Below are 20,173 nucleotides of genomic sequence, written 5' to 3'. Positions count from 1 at the left end.
CAGTCCTTCCACCATGAACCCCCAGAAGATATTTGAAAGGAAGACGTGGAGAGAGGCATTTTCCATGCCTGAGTCTACCAAGAGCAATTTTGGCAGAAATCACAGCATGGGAAGATGCTGGATTCTTGGGCAGTGAGATGTTCGCTGGTTTGGTATTTTATCTTCGGCAGTTGTGTCTACACTTGACATCCCCAACTGCTTTTGAAGATTCCGCAAAAGAAGAGTATCCATGTCCGGCAGCAAAAATTCAGTAAATGGTCTGTGGATTCACGCGGTAATGTGTTTACAACCTTCGGTAGTTTCGTGCTCCCTTCCGATTTTTCCTTGGAGATTGATGCTTCCGATGTGTAGATCCCACAGACAGAGCCACGCAGTGTGGTGATGCAAGAGCCTTTGACCAAAATCAGGAGACTTGTGGGGTGGGGGAGGGGGAGCGGTCACCTGGCCTCTCTGAGTCCTCCGTTTCCTCCAGGGTCAGGGGGACATTGTAGTGACTTTGTTAAAGGGCGGTTGTGAACAGGAAGCGACACTGATCGTGACTCATGGAAATACTGGGAAAACAGCTCTGCACATGGAAAGCCCTGTTATTATTGAGGATGATGGACTCTTCTGGTTTCTGAACGTCTAGAAAAACTGAGTAGAATTTCCGCTGTGGGCAATCCAAGTCTTCCAAGCTTTTGATGGGCATGCGGTGCGTTTTTGTTAGTTCTTTCAGAGTGCCCTGGGAACGGTGAAGTTCCTTGCAGCCAGTCTGTAATTAACCGGCTGTGCATGAAGCCACAGTCGTATGAGGCTGCTGTGATGTAATGTAAACATAATGATGCTCTCATGGAAATGTACGGTGAAGACCTACTGTGTGCTAGAGGTTGAGGGGAAATACAGAACAAAAGAAACCTTTAAAATAGCTAAGGAAGCAAAGATAGGCATGCATAATTAAATAAATTGCCTAATCAATACCATGTTAGAGTTACAAAATGCAGTGGGAACGCAGAGATTGGACTGAATTATTCCAGTTTGGTGGCTGGAGAAAGGCATTAGCTTATGCAATATAATCTAAAATATTAGTGTAGGTGATCCGGGGATTTTTCTGTTTTCTGCTGAGTCCAGTATTGTTCTACGCCAACTTTTGGGTGGCTAACTTCCAAAAAAAGCATTTTTTTCACCCACTGGGTTTCTCTGAGTCAGTAAATGGTCATAATGCTTTGTGCGCAGTTACCAAGTCTAGTGTCCTCTACTGGGTCTGACTTATTGAACAAAAAGGTGGTCCATGCCCCTCAAGGTGCATATAGGCTTGATAGAGATAGGTGGGCAGTGTCCTAGAAATACATAAAATCTCTGATATTGAAGTAATGTAACTGGGGAGAGGTTGGACACGGATCTCACTGGCCAGCTAGAAAGTGCAGTAGGGGAGAGACTGTCATGAGATTATGGAAATTAAGGTCATTCCGCAGGATCTTCAAGTGGCTCCTCTATTACTGACTCGAGGGCAGAAATAGCAGCTATTTTGTTACTTCTGATGAACGTCCCATTCAGCCAATGTAGTTTTTCTTTTCTGTCAGTGTTTTAAAACATACTCTTGGTCCTTCTTTCAGTCCGTAGACATCTTTAAGCTGCAACTATTCGAAAATGTGCGTTAAGTGACAGAGCGTGGGATGAGCACCTGCAGAGTGTAAACACGAAAGCCTGGAGCCCAGAGATGAAAAACATTTAACACTTAGATTAGTCAGTAAGCAAAACCCAGCAGCCAGAGTATAAAATTAGATTTGGCTCACTCTGGGGGACAAAGCGTGGGTGGGGTCCTGGTTTCCGTGCCAGGGATGCGGGAGGGGAGGATGGAGATGGCTGTTCACGCGGAGTACCAAGGTGCCAGGGCCCAGCGGCAGCGTGGACCGGAGACAGGTGATAAAGGATTCTCAGCCATCACCATGAACAGGGAAAATCACAGTCAGTGACAGATCATTCCCTTCCAACATTCATCTTAGACTCCACGTCCTCACAGCTGGAAGATGGATCCTTTGGCCCGGCTTGTCACTTGCCTTTTGGACAATATAGAATCTGTTCCTGGAGGCCAGCAGGCGTGTAAGAGTTGGGTAGACTAGCATGTTCGATTTGTAAGAGCCGAAGCAGGCCCCTTCTCTGTGCTGCCTGCTGCCATGGTAGGTCACTGGCTTGCAGAAGGACGACACCTAGTACCCAGCGGTCTATCCACACTGCGTCCCCTGGTCACCAGTGGTGATCAAGTGCCCTGTGTATCTAGCCACCTGACTTAATCTAGGCCGGGAGCTTCTAGTATAGTCTCCAGGGGTGTATAATTAATTAGTGCCTTTCATTCCATCGTTTGTCCAGTCGAACATTAGTTAAGCCCGTAGTCAGTATTTCCTGCTCATTTCTCGGACGTGGCTTCAACAGGCCAAGTGGCTTCTCTTGGCAGTTGCTGACGTGGGAGAATGTGGGAGCTGCCTTTAATTAGAATTACAGGGAAGGACTCGGGCCTGGCCACAGAGCCAACCCTAATGCCCCATACTGTTGATTTTTATTTATTTTCACCTCAGGCCGGGCCTATTGCTTATAAAGGTAATGTTCTTCCATCTGCCAGCTCACCAGATTCTGAAGGCTGTTCCACAGACTTTCTTAGGGACGAACCTGGCTCTTCACCAGGAAGACGAATCTTTAGGCAGTCGACTGGCCCAGCTGCCAGAGGTGATGTAAGCTCCCCTTTCCCACAGGGGAGCTGCAGGGAATATGAAGGGCACGCGATGTTCAGAGCAGGCACGTACGTGGTTTGAGCTGACGAATCAAGGCACATTTATGCCCAGGGTAAGAGGGAACCGGCTCCCAGCTGTGCAGTGGCAGTGGAGAGTGGGGACTGTGGCCGCGAGAACCCGCATGGAGCCTCGTTGCTCGTTGGTCTGCCCTCCCCTTGCCCGCTACGAGGGTGCATTTCATGCTGCTGATCTTCGGCTGTGACTGCACCTCTGGGTTGTTTCTTCCTTGCTTGGCAGCTCAGAAGGGCAGTTTACATCAGTCACACTGGAACAAATGGTCTACACTGAAGGGGTATTTCTTTTAAGGCCACTTTTTAGGGGCAGTTTTAGGTTTACAATAAAATTGAGGGAAAGCTATAAAGATTTTCATACACCCTCTGCCCCCTCCTTCCCCCTCTGTCCTCTCTCCCACACACACACCTGCCCCATCACTCACTAGAATTTTCACCAAGATGATGGACGTTGACACATCATAATGACTCAAAGTCTGTAGTTTACATTAGGGTTCACTCTTGGTGTTGTGAATTCTATGGGATTGGACAAATGTATGTCATGTGTCTGTCATTATAATATCACACAGAATTTTTTTTAAAGATTTTATTTATTTTTGTTTTTAGAGAGAGGGGAAGGGAAGGAGAAAGAGAGGGAGAGAAACATCAATGTGTGGTTGCCTTTTGTAAATCCCCTACTGGGGACCTGGCCTGCCACCCCAGCATGTGCCCGGATTGGGAATCGAACCGGCGACCATTTGGTTCGCAGGTCTACACTCAGTCCACTGAGCCACACCAGCCAGGGCTCATACAGAGTGTTTTCAATGCCCTAAAAATCCTCTGTGCTTTGACTATTCCTCCTCCCCAAACCCTAACTCCTGGCAACCACTGGTCTTTTACTATCTCTATAGTCTTGCCTTTTCCGGAACATCATATAGTTGGAATCATACAGTATGTAGCCTTTGCAGACTGGCTGCTTCCACTTAGTGATATGCAGTTAAGGTTCCGCCATGTCTGTTCATGGCTTGATAGCTCATTTACTTCTAATGCTGAATAACATTCTGTTGTCTGGACACACCACAGTGTGTTTATGTAGTCACCTACTGAGGGACTGGTTGCTCTCAAGTTTGGGAAATTATGAGCAAAGCTGTTGTAAACATCTGTGTTCAGGTTTTTGTGTGGATGTGTGTTTTCAGCTCCTGTGGGTCAATACCAAGGAGCATGACTACTGGATTATATGATAAGAGTATGTTTAGTTTGGTAAAAAAAAAAACTACCACACTGTCTTCCCAAGTACCATTTTGCATTCCCACCAGCAGAGAGTGAGTTTTTGTTGCTCCAGGTCATCGTCAGCACTTGGTGTGGTCAGTGTTCCGGAATGCGGCCCTTCTCCTAGATGTGCAGTAGCGTTCAGTGTTTTCATTTGCATTTCCCTGATGACATAGGATGTGGAACATCTTTTTATGTATTTGTTTGCCATCTGTCTATCTTCTTTAATGAAGTGTCTTTTAAGGTCTTTGGCCCTTTTTTAACTTGGGTTATTTTTTTTCTTGTTGAGTTTAAGAGATCTTCGTACGTAAAGAGCCGTTTATCAGATACGTCTTTTGCAAATATTTTCCCCCCATCTGTGGCTTGTCTTTTGATTCTCCTGATATTGCCTTTGGCAGAACAGAAGTTTTTAATTTTAATGAAGTCCAGTTTATCAACTATTTCTTCCATGGGTTGTGTCTTTGATGTATCTGAAAATCTTTGCAGCCCTGGCTGGCGTAGCTCAGTGGATTGAGCTCAGGCTGTGAGCCAAAGTATTGCAGGTTCAATTCCCAGCCAGGGCACGTGCCAGGATTGCAGGCCACGGCCCCCAGCAACTGCACATTGATGTTTCCCTCTCTCTCTCTCTTTCTCCCTCCCTTCCCTCTCTAAAAATAAATAAATAAATCTTAAAAAAAAAAGAAAATCTTTGCATACCCAGGGTCATCGAGACTTTCTCCTGGTGTCTAGTAGGGTTTTTGTGGTTTTGCATTTTGAATTTAGGTCTGTCACCCATGGCGAGTTGATTTTTGTGAAAGGTGTGAGGTCTGGTCTAGATTCAGTTTTTTGCATTTGTAATTAACATTTGTCCCAGCGCCCTTTGGTGAAGAGACTGTGCCTGCTCCATTGAGTTACCTTTGTTCCTTTGACAAAGATCAGCTGACTGTATTTACAAGGCTCTCTGTCTGGGTTCTGTTCCGTTCCATTGATCGGTTTGCCCATTCTTTCACCAACACCGCACTGCCTCGATTCTCGTAACTTTACAGTCAGTCTTAAAGTTGGGTAGCATCACTCCTTCAGCTTTGTTGTTCAGTGTTGTTGGTTATCCTACGATTTGGAAGGGGGCTTTTTTTTAACCCTTTGCCCAAAAACAAGGGTTTCTTAAGGCTTCTGCTTGGTGTGAGATGGTTACATTTCCAAAACTCTTAGGTGCCTCTTTCATGCCATAGCAGTGACATCTGATAATCTTACCAGCAAGTGATCAATTTCCCTCCTTGTTTCTCTGTCAGCATTTTATCTACTCAGAAATATTTATTGAGTGTTTACTTAGTACCAGGTACTGACAGTAAATGGTAAGACCCAGCCCCTAGTCTGGGAGGAGGTCGTGGCGGGGTGGATGAGGTACTGGTGACCATGCAGGAAGCCTGGGTGAAGTGCTGGGGGGCTGGGACAGGGGTCCCTTAACTTACTGGTGCACAGGGCTCAGCTGAGCTTTGAAGGATGAGTGGGTGGTCCCCTGAATGGAGGGGGATGGGCAAGAGCTTCGGCAGAGGAAGCAGTGAGGAGGCAGGAAAGAACGTGGGGGAGGGGTGGGGATGGGGGAGCACAGTGTATTTAACACAACTCCAGTGTGCGGTGTGGGGTGAGGCAAGAGTTGAGAAAGTAATTTTGAGTGGGTCCCAAAGACCGTGGTGTTCTGTATCAGGAGTTGCAACCTTTTCATGGTTAGGGCTTTTAGATGCTTTGTTTTGTTGAGGTAATATTCATGTCACACCATTTTAAAGTGTACAATCCAGTGGTTTTTAGTGTATTTACAGAATTGTGCAACCATCACCACTGTCTGATTTCAGAACGTCAGCAATGCCTCTCCATCCCCTCTCCCCGCGGCCTCTGGCGACCGCTGGCTCGCCATGCCCGTCTGTGTGGATCCGCCTGCTGGGGACATTTCTCGTAAATGGAACCATACACTGTATGGCCCCAGGTGTCTGCCTTCTTTCACTTAGCATCATATTTTCAGACTCCATTCATGTCGTAGCATGTCTCGGCACCTCATTCCTTTTTATGGCTGACTGACTATATTGTCTGGATAGATCACATTTTGCTCGTGAGCTGATGGACATTTGGATTGTGTCCCCCTTTTTTTTTCTATTATGAATAATGTTGCTATTCGTGTACAAGTGCCTGTGTGAACATGTGTTCTCAGTCCCCTTGGGTATATACCTAGGCGTGGAATTGCCGAGTCATGTGGTAACTCCGTATTTAGCTGCCTGAGGAACTGCCAGACTGTTCTCCAAGTCACTGGAGGCTTTTAAGACAGAGCAAAACAGACTGAGAGTCTATTTGAACATCATCATCTTTAGGGCAGTGTTTTCTTTCAAGGTGAAGCATTTCTGCTTCCGATGCCGTGTCTTCCTGGCTCAGGGCAGCACGGCCCGCAGTAGTGAGACCCACTGGTTCTCTTCGGTTCTGGCAATGAGCTTGCTGGAAAGGAATCCAAGCCCAGTACCATGGGGCAGGGGGGGAGTGGGGGGCGTGCGGTGGGCAGGAAGAAGGGACATCAGGGTATTCTCTCTCCCTCTGTGACATATGGTAGAGAACGAATTTTTCTTTTTTAAAGAGAAGCCTTGAATAAATGATAGGCTATTATTAGGGAGTTTATCGTCCTTATAAACTGTACTTGGGTTCCCTGTAATTTGTTATAATTAATGCAAGAATTCAAGAGCAGAAAGCAAGGATCAGGTTGGAGCATGCTTCTCTCTGTTGCAACACCTTGCTGTCATTGGCCTTTTCTCACTAGTAGTTAAGGTCCCTGTGTGTTTACGTGCATTTAAACAAACATCGTCCTTTTTAGGAAAGAATTGCAATCCTTTGACTCACTGAGACTTAAGGAGCCTCGGTGAAAAGTCGGTGTCTCTGGCAAAACACTATGGATCAATGAATGCTGAAAACTTCTGCAATTGACCTTTAGCCAAGACCGTCTTGTCTGAGTGTGTTTGCCTGTGTGCACATGTTTGTGTTGCCACACGTGTACATGTATTGGCTGGTGTGTGAAAAAGGCCAGGAGAAAAACTTTCCCTTTTAAGGTGATCTCTGTCGAGTGATAGTTCTAGCCTTTTCTTTCTTTCTTCTTTTTTTTTTTTTTTACTCTCCGCTGTTGGGTGATTTCAATTTTGCATACTTGCAGGCGGGTTGGCTTTGTAATTTGCTCAATGATAGTTTTAATGGACTATCAACTGGAACATTCATTAACTGTAAACGCTTGTAGATAGTGCATGGGCCAGGTACCAAACACCTTATTATACCCGAATAACCATAAACTAAAAGTCTTCTCAGGGGTTTTGAGGATGGAGGGAGGGAGGGAGGCGGCGGTCAGGTTTATCTGGTCGCCAGCCTGCGAGCACAGGCTTTATCTGGTCCCAGCAGACGGGGAACGGGGTGGACCGCCCTGCCCATTATCTGGACTTAGAGCCGTGAACACCCCCTGGAATGGCTGGAATGTGCTGTTTCTCTCCTGTCGTATCCCTGTCCATCCGAGAGTTAAAATTACGCTCTGTTGCTGTCCTGTGCCCCAGAAGCCTAGGATAGCATGTCCTCAGCTGCCTCTTTTTTGTCTTTTATAGCAGAGAAACATTACACGTTTCATTTTTTCATAGTCATTTGCCTCCCCCGCCCCATATAATATCAGCCAGAAAGCAAGGTGAGTGCTTTGGTGCATTCTGCACTGGCCGAGGCAGCAGGGAGGGAATCTAGGTGCCAGTGCAACCTAGCAAGATTCTTCTGATGCTGCTGATTGTAGAGGAAGTTTTCTAGTGGGGAAGGGGCTTTTTTAAAAGATTTTATTTATTTATTTCCAGAGATGGAAGGGAGGGAGAAAGAGAGAGAGAGAGAGAGAGGGAGAGAGAGAGAGAAACATCAATGTGCAGTTGCTGGGGGCCATGGCCTGCAACCCAGGTGTGTGCCCTGACTGGGAATCAAACCTGCGATGGTTTGGTTCACAGCCCGCGCTCAATCCACTGAGCTACACCAGCCAGGGTAGGAAGGGGCTTTTACAGTCTTAATGACAATGACAAAACCATCTCTCCCTCCTCCCCCTCCCACCCCAGGACTTGTAGGGAAATACTTCACAGACTGAGGAATCTAAGGGTGATACTGGTATGCCCCCTCTCTCTAAATTGTCACATCCCTAGTGACTATGCACATGGGAAGAGAGAAGTCGGTTTGACTGACCTTGACCTCCAGAGGAGGGCAAGGCCAACCGAGTCATGTGATAATAATCACGATACTGCAGGTTCGAAGTTGCAGCTTACACTGTGCTTTCACTGGCCTGCTTTTAACTATGAAGAAGCATCGGCTTTCCATCCCAGCTCTCCTGGGGCAGTGGGGTCGGCAGAGCCGTGCGTGGTGATGTGTGCTGATCGTATCACTTCGTCAGGTGGTGCTATGGCGGCAACACAATGACGTCTGGATAACTTTCTTCTGATCTACCATGTAGAAGTGTCTTTACTCAAAGCCAGAGTCCGTAAAGACTATGTGTGACACCGACGGGCTGCTGTTTATCTTTTAAAATCTGCCTTTGGAAATCCATACACTTAATGGGCCCAGTTTGTGCCTGCCTGTGGGCGTGGCCTCTCCTGGCTAGCAGCCTCCGCTCACAGACCCCAGTCCCCAGATTTGACCCAATCCCTCTGTGCATCTTATAAAGTTGTGAACAAGGAGTTAGAGGCACAGCTCACGCAGTCTCCTTTCCCTTCCCCTGCCACCGGAGGAGAAAAGTAAAATATCCCAGAGGCTCTCTCTGGGAGAGAAAACAACTCTGAATAACCCATGGGCCAGTTTATGAAACATGTCCTGTACTGGGTTTGTACAGAACAACTTCTGGGGTCAGTGTTTGCCTCACGTGCTGTGGCCCAGACCACCTGATGGGGGAGCAAGGGCAGCTTGGTTACTGGAGTCCTTCCTTGGAGGCACTGGGTCATAAATCACCAGGTAATGGTGTGTTTATTCCTGTCTTTATGTTTAGACCTCGGTGGAACTGACGGCTTGCCTGTGATGGCTGGGAATCAAATCCCGCCCTCATTGTGGACTTGTGGGGGGCGGGCATTAAAAGGAGCTTCAAGCTCTGGTCTGTCTGTCCTTGCCTCCGGGGAGCACAGTGACCTTGGGCAAGTCATTCTCCCTCAGCACAGTTTCCTTCTCTAAAAACAAAAGGGTTGGACTTTTTGAAATCCTTCTCTTACGAAATATGTGAGGCCAGCTCATGCCACAACAGTCGAGGACCCCCAGCCCTCTGTTGTTCTCAAAGACAAAGGCTCATTTCTTGCCCACCTTGTGTGTCTGCTGTGTGCCCTGCCCTCTGCCCCCCCCCCGCCCCCCCCCCGGGCCCAGGCTCCCGGAGCTGAAGCCCCTGCCTGGACACTGCAGTCCTGGGGGTGGGGCTGGGGGGTGGGGATGGGAACCAGACACACACTGGATCAGAGGGCTTCGGCCCAGGAGTGGCACAGGTCACTTCTGCCCCCATGGCGTGGACCCCAAAGCTAGGCAGAGTTAATGAGGTGGCAGGTGTGTGGCCCTCCGACAGGGAGGCCCCCTGGGGAGCAGCAGCAAACATTTGGGACAGTAGTAACTGCCTCCTGCCCTCCTGTCTCCACGGCCCTGTGATTTGTGCTTGGGATGTTGAGTCCTTGAGTAGAAGCAGGACCAAAGGCTTTGGTCTTTTCTTGGCCATTCCCTGTGTGAGGCACTTCCGCTGAACCCCTGGGCTTGGAATGAGGGTTTCGCTTGTGGGAGGGGCGGGAGACATATTTTAAAGGTGACACGTACTTGGCCTCTGGGTTTCTTGCATCTTATTGGGGTTCTGTGGTCACACAGGTCATACCTTTCAGGACACCCACCACGTGGGATTTCTAAATCCGAGAAGCAGTGACGGACTTGCAAGTAAACCATGGTTGCCTAGAAGTCCCTCACATGTGAATTAAAGAGAGATTGCGGATCTTAGCAGTTCATCTGTAAGTGTCGAGGGAAATGTTATGGAGAGGAATTTTGAGAGGGCTCTCTGACACCTCTGGCAGATGGCATGCTCTGTTGCCTCGACCAGACATGGCGCTTTTTCAAACTTCCTTTTCAGAAATCGCAGGGGGAGGAAGGAACACAGGCAAGTCACTTATTTTCTTGAGGTTACATAGAAATGTTCCAGAGAGGAGAGACTTCCAGAGACCGGTGTACAGTGACTGTCGGGCTCCAACTGGAATGCTCGGTGGCATAAACCACCGGGAGGCTTTTCCGTTTCACCCACAGAAACCCGCGTTTAGTGCGCACATTTGATCTTCCCAGCAGATTCAAAACAAAACAAGAAACTTTGAAAATAGACATTTGACCCCTATTCAATAGACATAATAGTGCTCCCCACTTCTTAGAGGGAGAACAGAATCCTAGCCTCAGACTGCTCATCGGACCTCCGCAGTCAGATGATTTCCAGGTCTTTGAACGTGAAAAATATTTAAAAGTTTGCCTTGTGAACTTGAGTTCTTTCAAAGAGGATCCCTTCGGAAAGTTGGCAAATACTTACTTTCCTGGCATGAGGATCGGGTTTTTTTTTTTTTTTTTGCTTTTCCCCTCCACCCAGAGCTGTGACAGGGTGGAGTATACTTCCATGAAATTGCATGTTTCCAAAATAGGATTCGCTCTTACATTTTACCGCCGTCGGAGTCAAATTGCTAATCAAAAATAAGCAAAACCCAAGAATGCTGGAAATAGAATCACAGCTCCTATTCTCTAATTTAGTCTTCATCTAGGATAGAATTATTATATTTTTGTAAAAGTGCCTTTCGAGCAAAAACACAGCGGTGCATAGTTTCCAAGTGGTCCGGGTTCACCCCCGTGCTTGCATTCTCGGGGAGCGCTGTCCCCGAGCTCCCGCGGTCACGGCGCCGGGTCCTGAGTGCTGCTCAGATTCTCGCAGGCTGGAAGGCTCCCAGGAAGAAGCGCTGCATCGGCACCTTGGCTTTGCATCCCAGTACAAACCCACACCCACCCCGACTGACCAGGAGCAAGCCTGGCGTGCCTTGCTGGTGGGTGGGCGTTTACTGTTGCCTAGGACGGGGGGATGGGTCTGTGGCAGAACTTGCCCATGCCCTGCCCGACGTGATAGTTGCAGAGTGAAGTCGGGGCCAGCACGGTGAGGACACTAGAATTCTTGTTTTGCTGGATTCCGTGGATGAGCTAGTGGACGGTCTATTCTGCAAAGGTATCAGCTAATCATTTTCATCTCCAAGGTGACACGTAAAAAAGTCTCGAGCTGTGGCAGATAATGCCACAATGACACCTTTTAAAATATTGTACTCATCGGTTCTGACTAACTGACCCCTTCACAGTGCTCTGGGGACAGAAACGGGACAGCAGTGGCAGGAGATGGTGAGCCTTTGTGCGAGGCGGAGCCCGTCTCAGACCTTTCCAGGAGGCGCCCCGGCTTCTCGCTGACGACACAGACACACGGGCAGTGCTTGGTCAGTAGGTTATCTCCTCGTAAGCGATGCAGACTGGAAGTAAGAGCGTGCACCGAATAGTGGACCCTGTAAAACCATTACCAGTATTTTAGCTGAGAGGTAGGATGGGAGCAGGAACAATAGGCTGTGTTTCTATTATACGTGAAGTTTGACTAGAAAGGACTTCTAACTGACTCCCGGTGTTGGTTCTTCTGTTTCGAGGAAAGTCTTTTTTTCCCACCAGAGACGGACACGGTTGTCTGTGCCGTGTCCAGGGGACTCAGAGGAGAGAAGAAGCGGAGATGACACCAGAGTGGGCAGCCAGCCTGGCTATTCCCTCCACCAGGGGTTAGATCCCAGTGTGAGGATGTCCGTGTCCAGCCGGGGCCAGCAGTGGTTCACTGTCATTGCCGATTGCCTCTCTCCAAAGGAACTGGACCCTGGGTCACTCCAGACTCCCCTTAACTGACATGCCAAAGTTAAGAAGAAGAGAGTTAGGGCTCCCAGGAGTTAAAAGGTCGTTTGCATTTGCAGGAATGAATGCTGGGCGAGTCTGACTCTTGTAGAGGTGACCGTGTGTTGAGAGTGTGGTCGAGGGACGTCGAGTCCCGGGAAGTAAAGGTGTGGAGTGAGCGGATTTCTAAGTGTTTAGGTCAGCCTGAGAGTGCAGTGAGGTTGGCAAGGCGACAAGACCCTGTGCTCGCTGCCGAGACCAGCCGTCTGGTCTGAGGTCGGCTGTTGTGTGTAGACACACTCTGTCCGTCTGCAGTTCGCAGGCTGGAGAACGTTCTTGGGGCTGGAAGGCGCGGGGGTGCGTTCGATGCGATTTTTGTGAGTCACAGACACGCAGGGCGAGCCCGGCTTCGGAGAGTTGCATCCCGTCCTTGAGCAGAATTCCAAAGAGGTGGCCTATTCGTGATCTGCCCTTCCAAACTTCTGAGTTCAAAAAATGGTGTGTGCCCCGGGTTTTCCCAGGAAGCCCATGCTGAACGTGGCCCTGGCAGCTGTGTCCCTGCGGGCGTCCGGGTGCGGAAGAGCGCTTGCACGCTCGGCCTCCGTTAGGAAGGGCTGGTCCTTATCAGCGGGTCACCCTGCCGGCCCGCGGAGAAACGATGTGATGCGGACGCACTCCAACCCAGGATGAACGGGATGTGGCACCTGCCACATCAAAGGGAGGCAAACACAGACTGAGGTCACTTTCCATCTTTCAGAGAGCCGACCTTTGTCAACATCACCTGCGTGTCCTGCTGTGGACACAAGGTTGGACGTCCAGGGACATGGATGGGGTGGGAATGTATTCCAAGTATGTGTTTTTTTAAGGTTATCTGTTCCTCTCTTCCCACGAACCAGGTATCAGTATTACCTGCAAGTCAAAAAAGACGTGCTGGAAGGGCGATTGCGGTGTCCACTGGACCAGGTGATTCGGCTGGCCGGCCTTGCCGTGCAGGGTAAGAGACGTGGGGTGGGCGGGGGGGGGTGGGGTGAAGGCCGGAGTGTGAGTTCCCGTTTTCCACGCGATTGCCGTGTCACTGGCCTCGTGGAGGGAGAAGGGCGATGGACTTAAAGATCCCTCAGTAACTCCCTTCTCGTTTCTAGATAGCTGATGTTGGGAGTGCAGAGTAAGTGATTTTGTGGCAGAAGGGTGGATTTTCTTCCCCAAAGCTGTTTGCAAATTGCTTGTGCTGGTGTGACCTTCGTTTTATTTGAAAAAAAAAAAAATAGCAGCTTCCATCCTGCCTTTAATTAAAGCTACATTTCAGGGTCTGTGGGACATTTTCTCAGAATTATTCCACTACCCAATGTGGTCATATTTTGTGGCTTAATGCTATGACCGTGTGGCTTTCACATCAGTTTCAAGTGTGTTAGCTTTCAACATCAGAGTGTCACTTATTCTTACACAGTTAAAGAGAGAAATTTAAAGTGCCCAGTTGTAATGTGAAGCAACAAACAAACATTCGACTAAATTTATCTTTCGATCTATCCTGCTTAGGCTTGTCGGGCAACTTTTTTATCTTCTCTAAATTGTTACACATATTTTTACATATATTTGTATAACATAATGCTACTTAATTTTACATATATCTCTACATTAATCTTTATTGAGCGATAGCTTAATCATTTTTAGTCCTTTTCAAAACAAGATAAAAATATAATTCTTAAAGACAAACATGTTTTCCTTTCAGCCATTATTTTCTTTAAAATCAGTTAACTTCCAAATGTAAGCCTGTCAGCTGCTGAGCCCTTGCTGTGTGGGCTGTTATTGTAGAAGCTGTGAATTGAACTTCCCATCCCAAACTCTGAACTGCAGTTGAATCTTCTGGGTTCTGAAATGTTTATAGAGGAAGCCTTCCCTTGACCTCTTTCATTCCAGGGTATTAGCAGTTTAGTGATTTTTGTTGGCTGTGTAACTCCTAGTTCGCTTCCATTGTTACCCTGTGGATGGAAGGACAGTAATGCATTGTATCCCATCTGTCCACTTAAAGACCGGAAAGGGAAGGAGCAGGGCCCGGAACAATGTGACGGAATGGTCCGTGGTTACAACGGAAAATCATTAAAATACTGGAAACAGACAGGAAGAAGAGAGAAGATACATCCAGTAGGCCCCTCATCTTCCAATTGGGTCTTTCTCCTTTCAAAAAGCTTTCTACTGCGTTCACGTTATTCACTCCCTTTCCCTGCTCTTACTCTTCAGCCATCAGGCTTGTTGCGGGCACTCGGGACTGGGGGAGACCCTGGTGATAGCTACAGGCTGAAGGAAGTTGGTGAACTTACTCTCGATTCCCTTCTCATTGGGTCCTTGAAGCTAGCGCTTCAGCCTACTGAAACCTGCTCTAGCTGTAATATCTGCAGAACACTTTTCCCGAGACCCTCACTGGACAGTTAGGAAGACACATCAGCACAGATAGACGCCGTGATGAAATATGGCAACTCATGACCGTTCCCGAACACCGGCAGAGCGTGTCACCTTCGCCGCTCCCGAGGCCTCCCCGGGCTGGTAGTTCGTTATGTGCGTCTCCGCCTTCTCGGCCATGCCCCTCTGCTGGATTCTTTATCTCTTGTTACCTTCAAGGCGCCTGAACCAATTTCTACACGATGCTAATTTTTGACAAGCAATGAATTTTCATGCCACTGTGATTTTTTTTTTTTGAGAGCAAGGGGAGTCAGAAGCAAGAGATGTGTAGACCTATGATAGGGGCTCACCGTGTTCCTTTTGCGTGGGCTCAGACGCAGCACAGTGAGATGGGAATGGGAAGACACAGAATTTTCGGCGTCTGGCACCCCGTGAAGACATTGGGTGGGAGGGGTACAGCTTTGCAGGGTTGCTCGCCAAGGGTGATTCACAGCGGGAATTTCCAGCTGCACATACATGAGGAGACACAGATGGGTTTGGCTCCGCACTTCTCTGAAGGAGCCTCGAGTTAGAAAGTCCCCTTGGCAGGCATTCTTAAGACCTGTGCTGATGTGTATGTAATAGGAAGATAAATATAGGTTTGGTTTAAATGGTAAAAATAGCTTAGGAATCACTTTCAAATTCCCCCGTTCTTCCTAGAAAATCGCGTAGCGGCACTCAAGGGCCGCTGTTGACAGCATTGCTAGGTAAACACGGTAACAGTATCGAACACACCGTGGCCTGTGTCGGTTCACAGTTGCGCAGAGGTGGGGTGCCGTGCGAGGGGTAAATGTGACGATAAGTCCGCCCGATTTCATCCCGCCTTTAGTTTCATAGAGAAAATGAAATTGTTGCCCCCTTCCCTCTTCTCTTCTTTTCAGCTGATTTTGGAGACTATAATCAGTTTGATTCTCAAGATTTCCTCAGGGAATATGTGTTGTTTCCTATGGTAAGTATAACTTGCTTTTTCTTACTTCATTTTCTACCTTCTTTGAGTGTCAAAAAATTTTTTTTCGAAATCTTAGAGTATTTTACACACACTTATTTCCTGGGGAGGAAAGCCCATGAGTTTATAAAGTACGGACACATTTTGTAAAACACTGGAAAAGTAAAGATGTCTTTTCCCACCTGTTCAAGTCACTTCCCTGCCTGTGCCCCAGCGCCGCCGCCCCACCATGACACCACCAGTGCCACCACCACTACCCTCCAGTGCCACAGCTCTCCTCCTTCCTGACGCCAGAGCTGGTGTCCGTGGTTCCCTCTGCGTGTAACGCTCCGCCCTAGACCTTCCTGTGACTTGTCATTTGGGTCTTGATTGAAAGGCCACCTCCTTGGCACATTTCTTCCCCGTGACCACCTGCGTGATGCGCCCCCACCACCAACACTGTCCTGCAGATCACCACCTTTGCTGTGTGTGCGTGAGAGCGCCCAGGAGCCCAACTGGTTCTCTCAGCCTCTCTGTGTGTCTTGCAGCTAGAATGTCAGCCTCGTGTTCCTCAAGCCAGAGCCCTCTCTGCCTTGTCCACTGCCGTCCCGCACTCGGGCTGTGCTCGTCACAGTCTTGAATGAGCCACGAAGTAAAACGTCCATTCCTGCGTTGAGCTAGGGAAGAGGCGAGGCTTTAATCCCTGGGGAGTTTTTGATTGTTTGTTTTTTTGGTAGCTTTGGGGTAAATGAGAAGAGTTTTGACAAAGAAGGATTAAAACAGCTGAAAAGCCCTGTTAGGGGAGAGCTCTGCCCAGGCCGACATTTCTGGCTCTTATTTTGGAAATCGTAATCACTCAACACATATTTTTTGATCAACTGCTTGGCCCGAAGCTCTGACCTGGGTAACTAAGCCCCCGGGGGATGAAGTTATACAAGAAACAGTGCTTGTTCTCAGGCAGACAAAGAGTGGTTGAGTCAGTCGGAAGTTTGCAAAATCCAAACACAAGGTCAAGTGTATTAAAGCACATCAGGATTTTATGTAGGGAGAGGGTTACATGTCCTTGGGGGATTATGGAAGGATTAAAGGTTAGTGTGTGAGTAACAGGATGGGCAGGACTGCCGGCAGGGAGGGAACAAGGAACGATCAAGACAGAGGCAAGGAGCGGAGGCAAGGTGGCATGCATTTGCATCACTGCGTAAGAGTCCACCGGCCGGTCGGTCACTCAGGCATGCTAGAGGGGCCCTGAAGGCGGCCGATGAGACTGAAACAGCTGGGGAGTTAGACGGCGTGGGCTCCATCCAGGGGGTTGCAGACCCCTCACTTGGAGCGCTGCCGGAGTAGAGCATTGAGACCATTTGTGGGAGCAGGTCGGATGAGAATCTCTGTGGTGTTCTGGGTCAGAGATGCCAGTTGCGTATCAGCAGTGAAGATAAAAATGTGAGAGCAAAGCGAGAGATGTTTGGGAAGTAAAATGGGCAGACCTCGGTGGCTGATTGGCTGTGGATCTGGGAAAGAGTCGGGTGTCTGGTGACACCCGAGGTTTTGAGAGACTAGGAGAAGTGAGGATGCCATTGTTACCCAGAGTCAGTGCATGGGATAGATTTAAGTTGGTCGACGGCCGACCTTATTCTTACAGGTTAGGAGATGCTGCACGATGTCTGACTTTGCACGAGCAGCTCTTCCCTTGTGCTTTTTCCCTCTAAGGAGACAGCAGTTTTATGTCCTGGGTCTGTTCTCTTTTATTCTTTATTATTCCACCAATTACATCAACTTCAGTTTAAACCCTATTACTTAGCACAGAAATTCTTCACGGGATTTAGTGTCCACATGCTTGAATCAACATATCTCACCTCTCCAAAGCTCCCCTGAACAGTCAGGATATTTTTTAGGGTGCTTGGTAGGAGGAAAGTGTGAAGCTCATACTTGAGAATTTCAGACCATGTGCTTTTTTTTTTTTGGTCTCAAATGGAGGCAATGAATTAGGTTGGTAATTTTTCACAATTTTACCTTTCTCTCATTAATGGTCTTTAAAATTTTTTTATAGATTTCATTTATTTATTTTTAGAGAGAGGGGAAAGGAGGGAGAAAGAGAGGGAGAAAAACATCAATGTGTTGTTGCTTCTCACGTGCCCCTACAAGGGATCTGGCCTGCAACCCAGGCATGTGCCCTGACTGGGAATTGAACTGGTGACCTTTTGGCTCGCAGGCCTGCACTCAATCCACTGAGCCACACCAGCCAGGGCTAAAAAAAATTTTTTTTAATTTATTGATTTAAGAGAGAGAAGAAGAGGGCAGGAGAGAGAGAGGGAGGGTGAGAGAGAAACATTGATGTGTTATTCCCCTTATTTATGCAGTCATTGGTTGATTCTTGTCTGTGCCCTAGCTGGGGATCAAACTTGCAGCCTTGGTATATCAGGACAACACTCTAACCTACTGATCTTCCCAGCCAGGGTCCTCATCAACCATCTTTATCACACAGCCTTTAAGCAGAGATCAGGCTTGGGTGATATTTATGAGTTTGTAGGTGGTGAAATGCCTTGACAGGTTAAAGTACGAGACACTGAAGGAGTTATTTTGTGAATCATACTTTTTCAGAGTGAGACTAGCTCCACTGAGCTCTGAGCAAATCAGACATTTAAGCAGCGTAGGCCTTGTTAAATCCCGCCACGGACAGACAGATATCCATGTCATTCTCGCATATAAAACTTTCCTCTTCAGGGTGGTAGCTGCTAGTGACTCGAGGCTGCTTACACTCAAATTTAAATCAATTAAAGTTTAAGTAAATGTAAAACTCAGTTCCTTCGTTGCATCAGCTACATTTAAAGCGCTCAATAGCACAAGCTACTTGTGGCTGCTGTGCTGGAAAGCTCGGATACAGACGGTTCGCGGCATCGCAGGCAGTTCCGTGGGGCAGCACCCACGGTGCCGGGCAGAAGCCGACATCAGGGTGCACATCTGAATCACGTGCATTCCTAGGCCATTGCCATTGGCCATGTAGCTTCCACACCCCCTCCCCCATGCTGGACACGTTGTGGCCTGTGGTCAGGAGGTTCTGAGGACAAGGCTCAAGCACTCTGTGCCCATGTCCTGTCTCTGCCCCTTACTGGCTGTATGAACTTGGGCCAGTTATTTAACCATATTTTCACCTAAAAAGGAGGATAACAAGCCTACTTTGATTGAGGATGAAAGGAGAGCATGCCCATGAAGTACTTAAGTTGGCAAGTGGCAGACTCTCAGTGAGTTTATTTCGTTGTCGTCATCGTCGTCATCATCATCGTCATTGTCATTATTACTCTAGCATTATTTCTCCGCCTCCATTGTGCAGGGACAGGGATGCTGAAGAGTGTGCTTTCCCGGTTACAACAGTCTATGCATCTCGAAATGTAAGCAGACAGAGGCCAGGCAGATGGTGCACACGACTGTCAAGCAGCTTTGCATGATTAAAAACTCCCATTTGACAATAATGAAACTTACACGTGGCATATTGAGTTGAGCTTAATACACATTTATGGATCACTTACTGTATATTGCAAGTTTATATGAGCTCCATCGTGTAAAAGCTCGGTGACAGGTCCCAGAAATGATACGGAGAAGAACAGATGACCTTGGGTGCCTGGAATCCAGGAGAGGGAGGGAGACGTGGGCAGGGAGTGTATGATGAGTGTGAAATAACTCTGTATGGAGGACGTAGGCAGGCAGACCAGGTCAGGGCTCCAATAGAGGCTCAGTGGAAGAGGTGGACCCGGCAGGGGGAACAGGGAAGCCCTGCCCCAGGAATGGTAGCTGAGAAGCATCCCAAAGTGTGGGGTGACATTTCATATGAGGTGATGTCATGGGTCAGGGTGGTCCTCCCAGGAGGGGTCGGCACGAGTGTGCGGGGAGATGGAAAAGCAGCCTGTCTCAGGAAGAGGGGTTTGCCTGAGCCCTCGAGCCCTTGAGAGAGGGGCAGGGAAGGCTGGGTCACAGCAGAGTGCTCTGAGCGCCAGGCCAGGTGTTGACCCGGTTGAGTAGGCAGCGGGGAACCATGGCAGGTCGTAAACTTCCTGCTTGGGTCCACAGGACCTTTCAAAGAGAAGAATGCATTCCTTTGGAGGGGGAGGGCAGATGGGATGAATGGCTGTGTTTGATCTCAAAAACTAACCGAATTTGTCAAATGGCATTTCTGCAGCAGAGAAAAGAACAAAGTTAAGTACACAGGGCGCCGCACAGGTGTGCGGCTGTGCACGGGCATGCACGCGGCCGTTTTTCATTGGTGCGGGGCCACTGGCGGGCCGTGGCGGGGCAGGTGCCTCCGGGAGGCCCGGGCCCGGAGTGAGGCTGCTGAATGACAGAGGCAGCCGAGGGGCAGCTGTGGGCGTGTCCTGCTTTCCCAGCAGGAAGCAGAGGTTTAAAGGAGCACTTTCTGATCTTCACTTAGCCTTTTTTTATCTTATTCTGTTGCCACATGCCTTTTATTAGCTTTTCCAAATCAGTGTTGGGTTGTCACTGCTACACACTGTGTGTGTGTCAGTGCCTAGATGCACAAACACACACAGCTGAACCTAAGCCGAGTGGTATCTTTGTTATTATTCCACAACATACAACCGAAAACGTTGCGCTTAGTTCTTATCATGGCCTTGACTCATTTCAATGGATGGCCAAACAGGAAACCGCAAATTAATCAGTTAACACATGAGAAGTAAGACCTGCTAGTAACTCCCTCCATCTTCTCTAAGGTTTCTCGTGACCATCCGCAGAGCTGAAGAATTCCCAGTATATGGTTACGCTCCCATTTTTCAGCTCTAAAAAAATAGACTCCTTTTCCTTTTTGCACCTTGAGACGGGATATTGCTTGTAGTTTTGAGGTATGCCTTTTGGAAGGCAGTGCTTCA

The 20,173-nt window shown here is 48.3% G+C and overlaps 1 protein-coding gene across 3 annotated transcripts in view; it reads left to right on the top strand.

Moving 5' to 3' along the window:
- PTPN14 (protein tyrosine phosphatase non-receptor type 14) overlaps window positions 1–20,173 on the top strand; it is a 194,197-nt gene that overhangs the window by 93,575 nt on the left and 80,449 nt on the right. For all 3 annotated transcript variants that reach the window (XM_036015872.1, XM_028530898.2, XM_036015871.1), the window contains exons 4-5: window positions 12,835–12,932; window positions 15,256–15,323. In XM_036015872.1, coding sequence (XP_035871765.1) covers window positions 12,835–12,932; window positions 15,256–15,323 — 166 coding nt within the window. The remainder of the gene's footprint in view (window positions 1–12,834; window positions 12,933–15,255; window positions 15,324–20,173) is intronic.

Source organism: Phyllostomus discolor, chromosome 14 (assembly GCF_004126475.2).
Source record: "Phyllostomus discolor isolate MPI-MPIP mPhyDis1 chromosome 14, mPhyDis1.pri.v3, whole genome shotgun sequence".
NCBI lineage: Eukaryota > Metazoa > Chordata > Mammalia > Chiroptera > Phyllostomidae > Phyllostomus > Phyllostomus discolor.
This window is presented reverse-complemented; position numbering and strand designations above follow the sequence as displayed.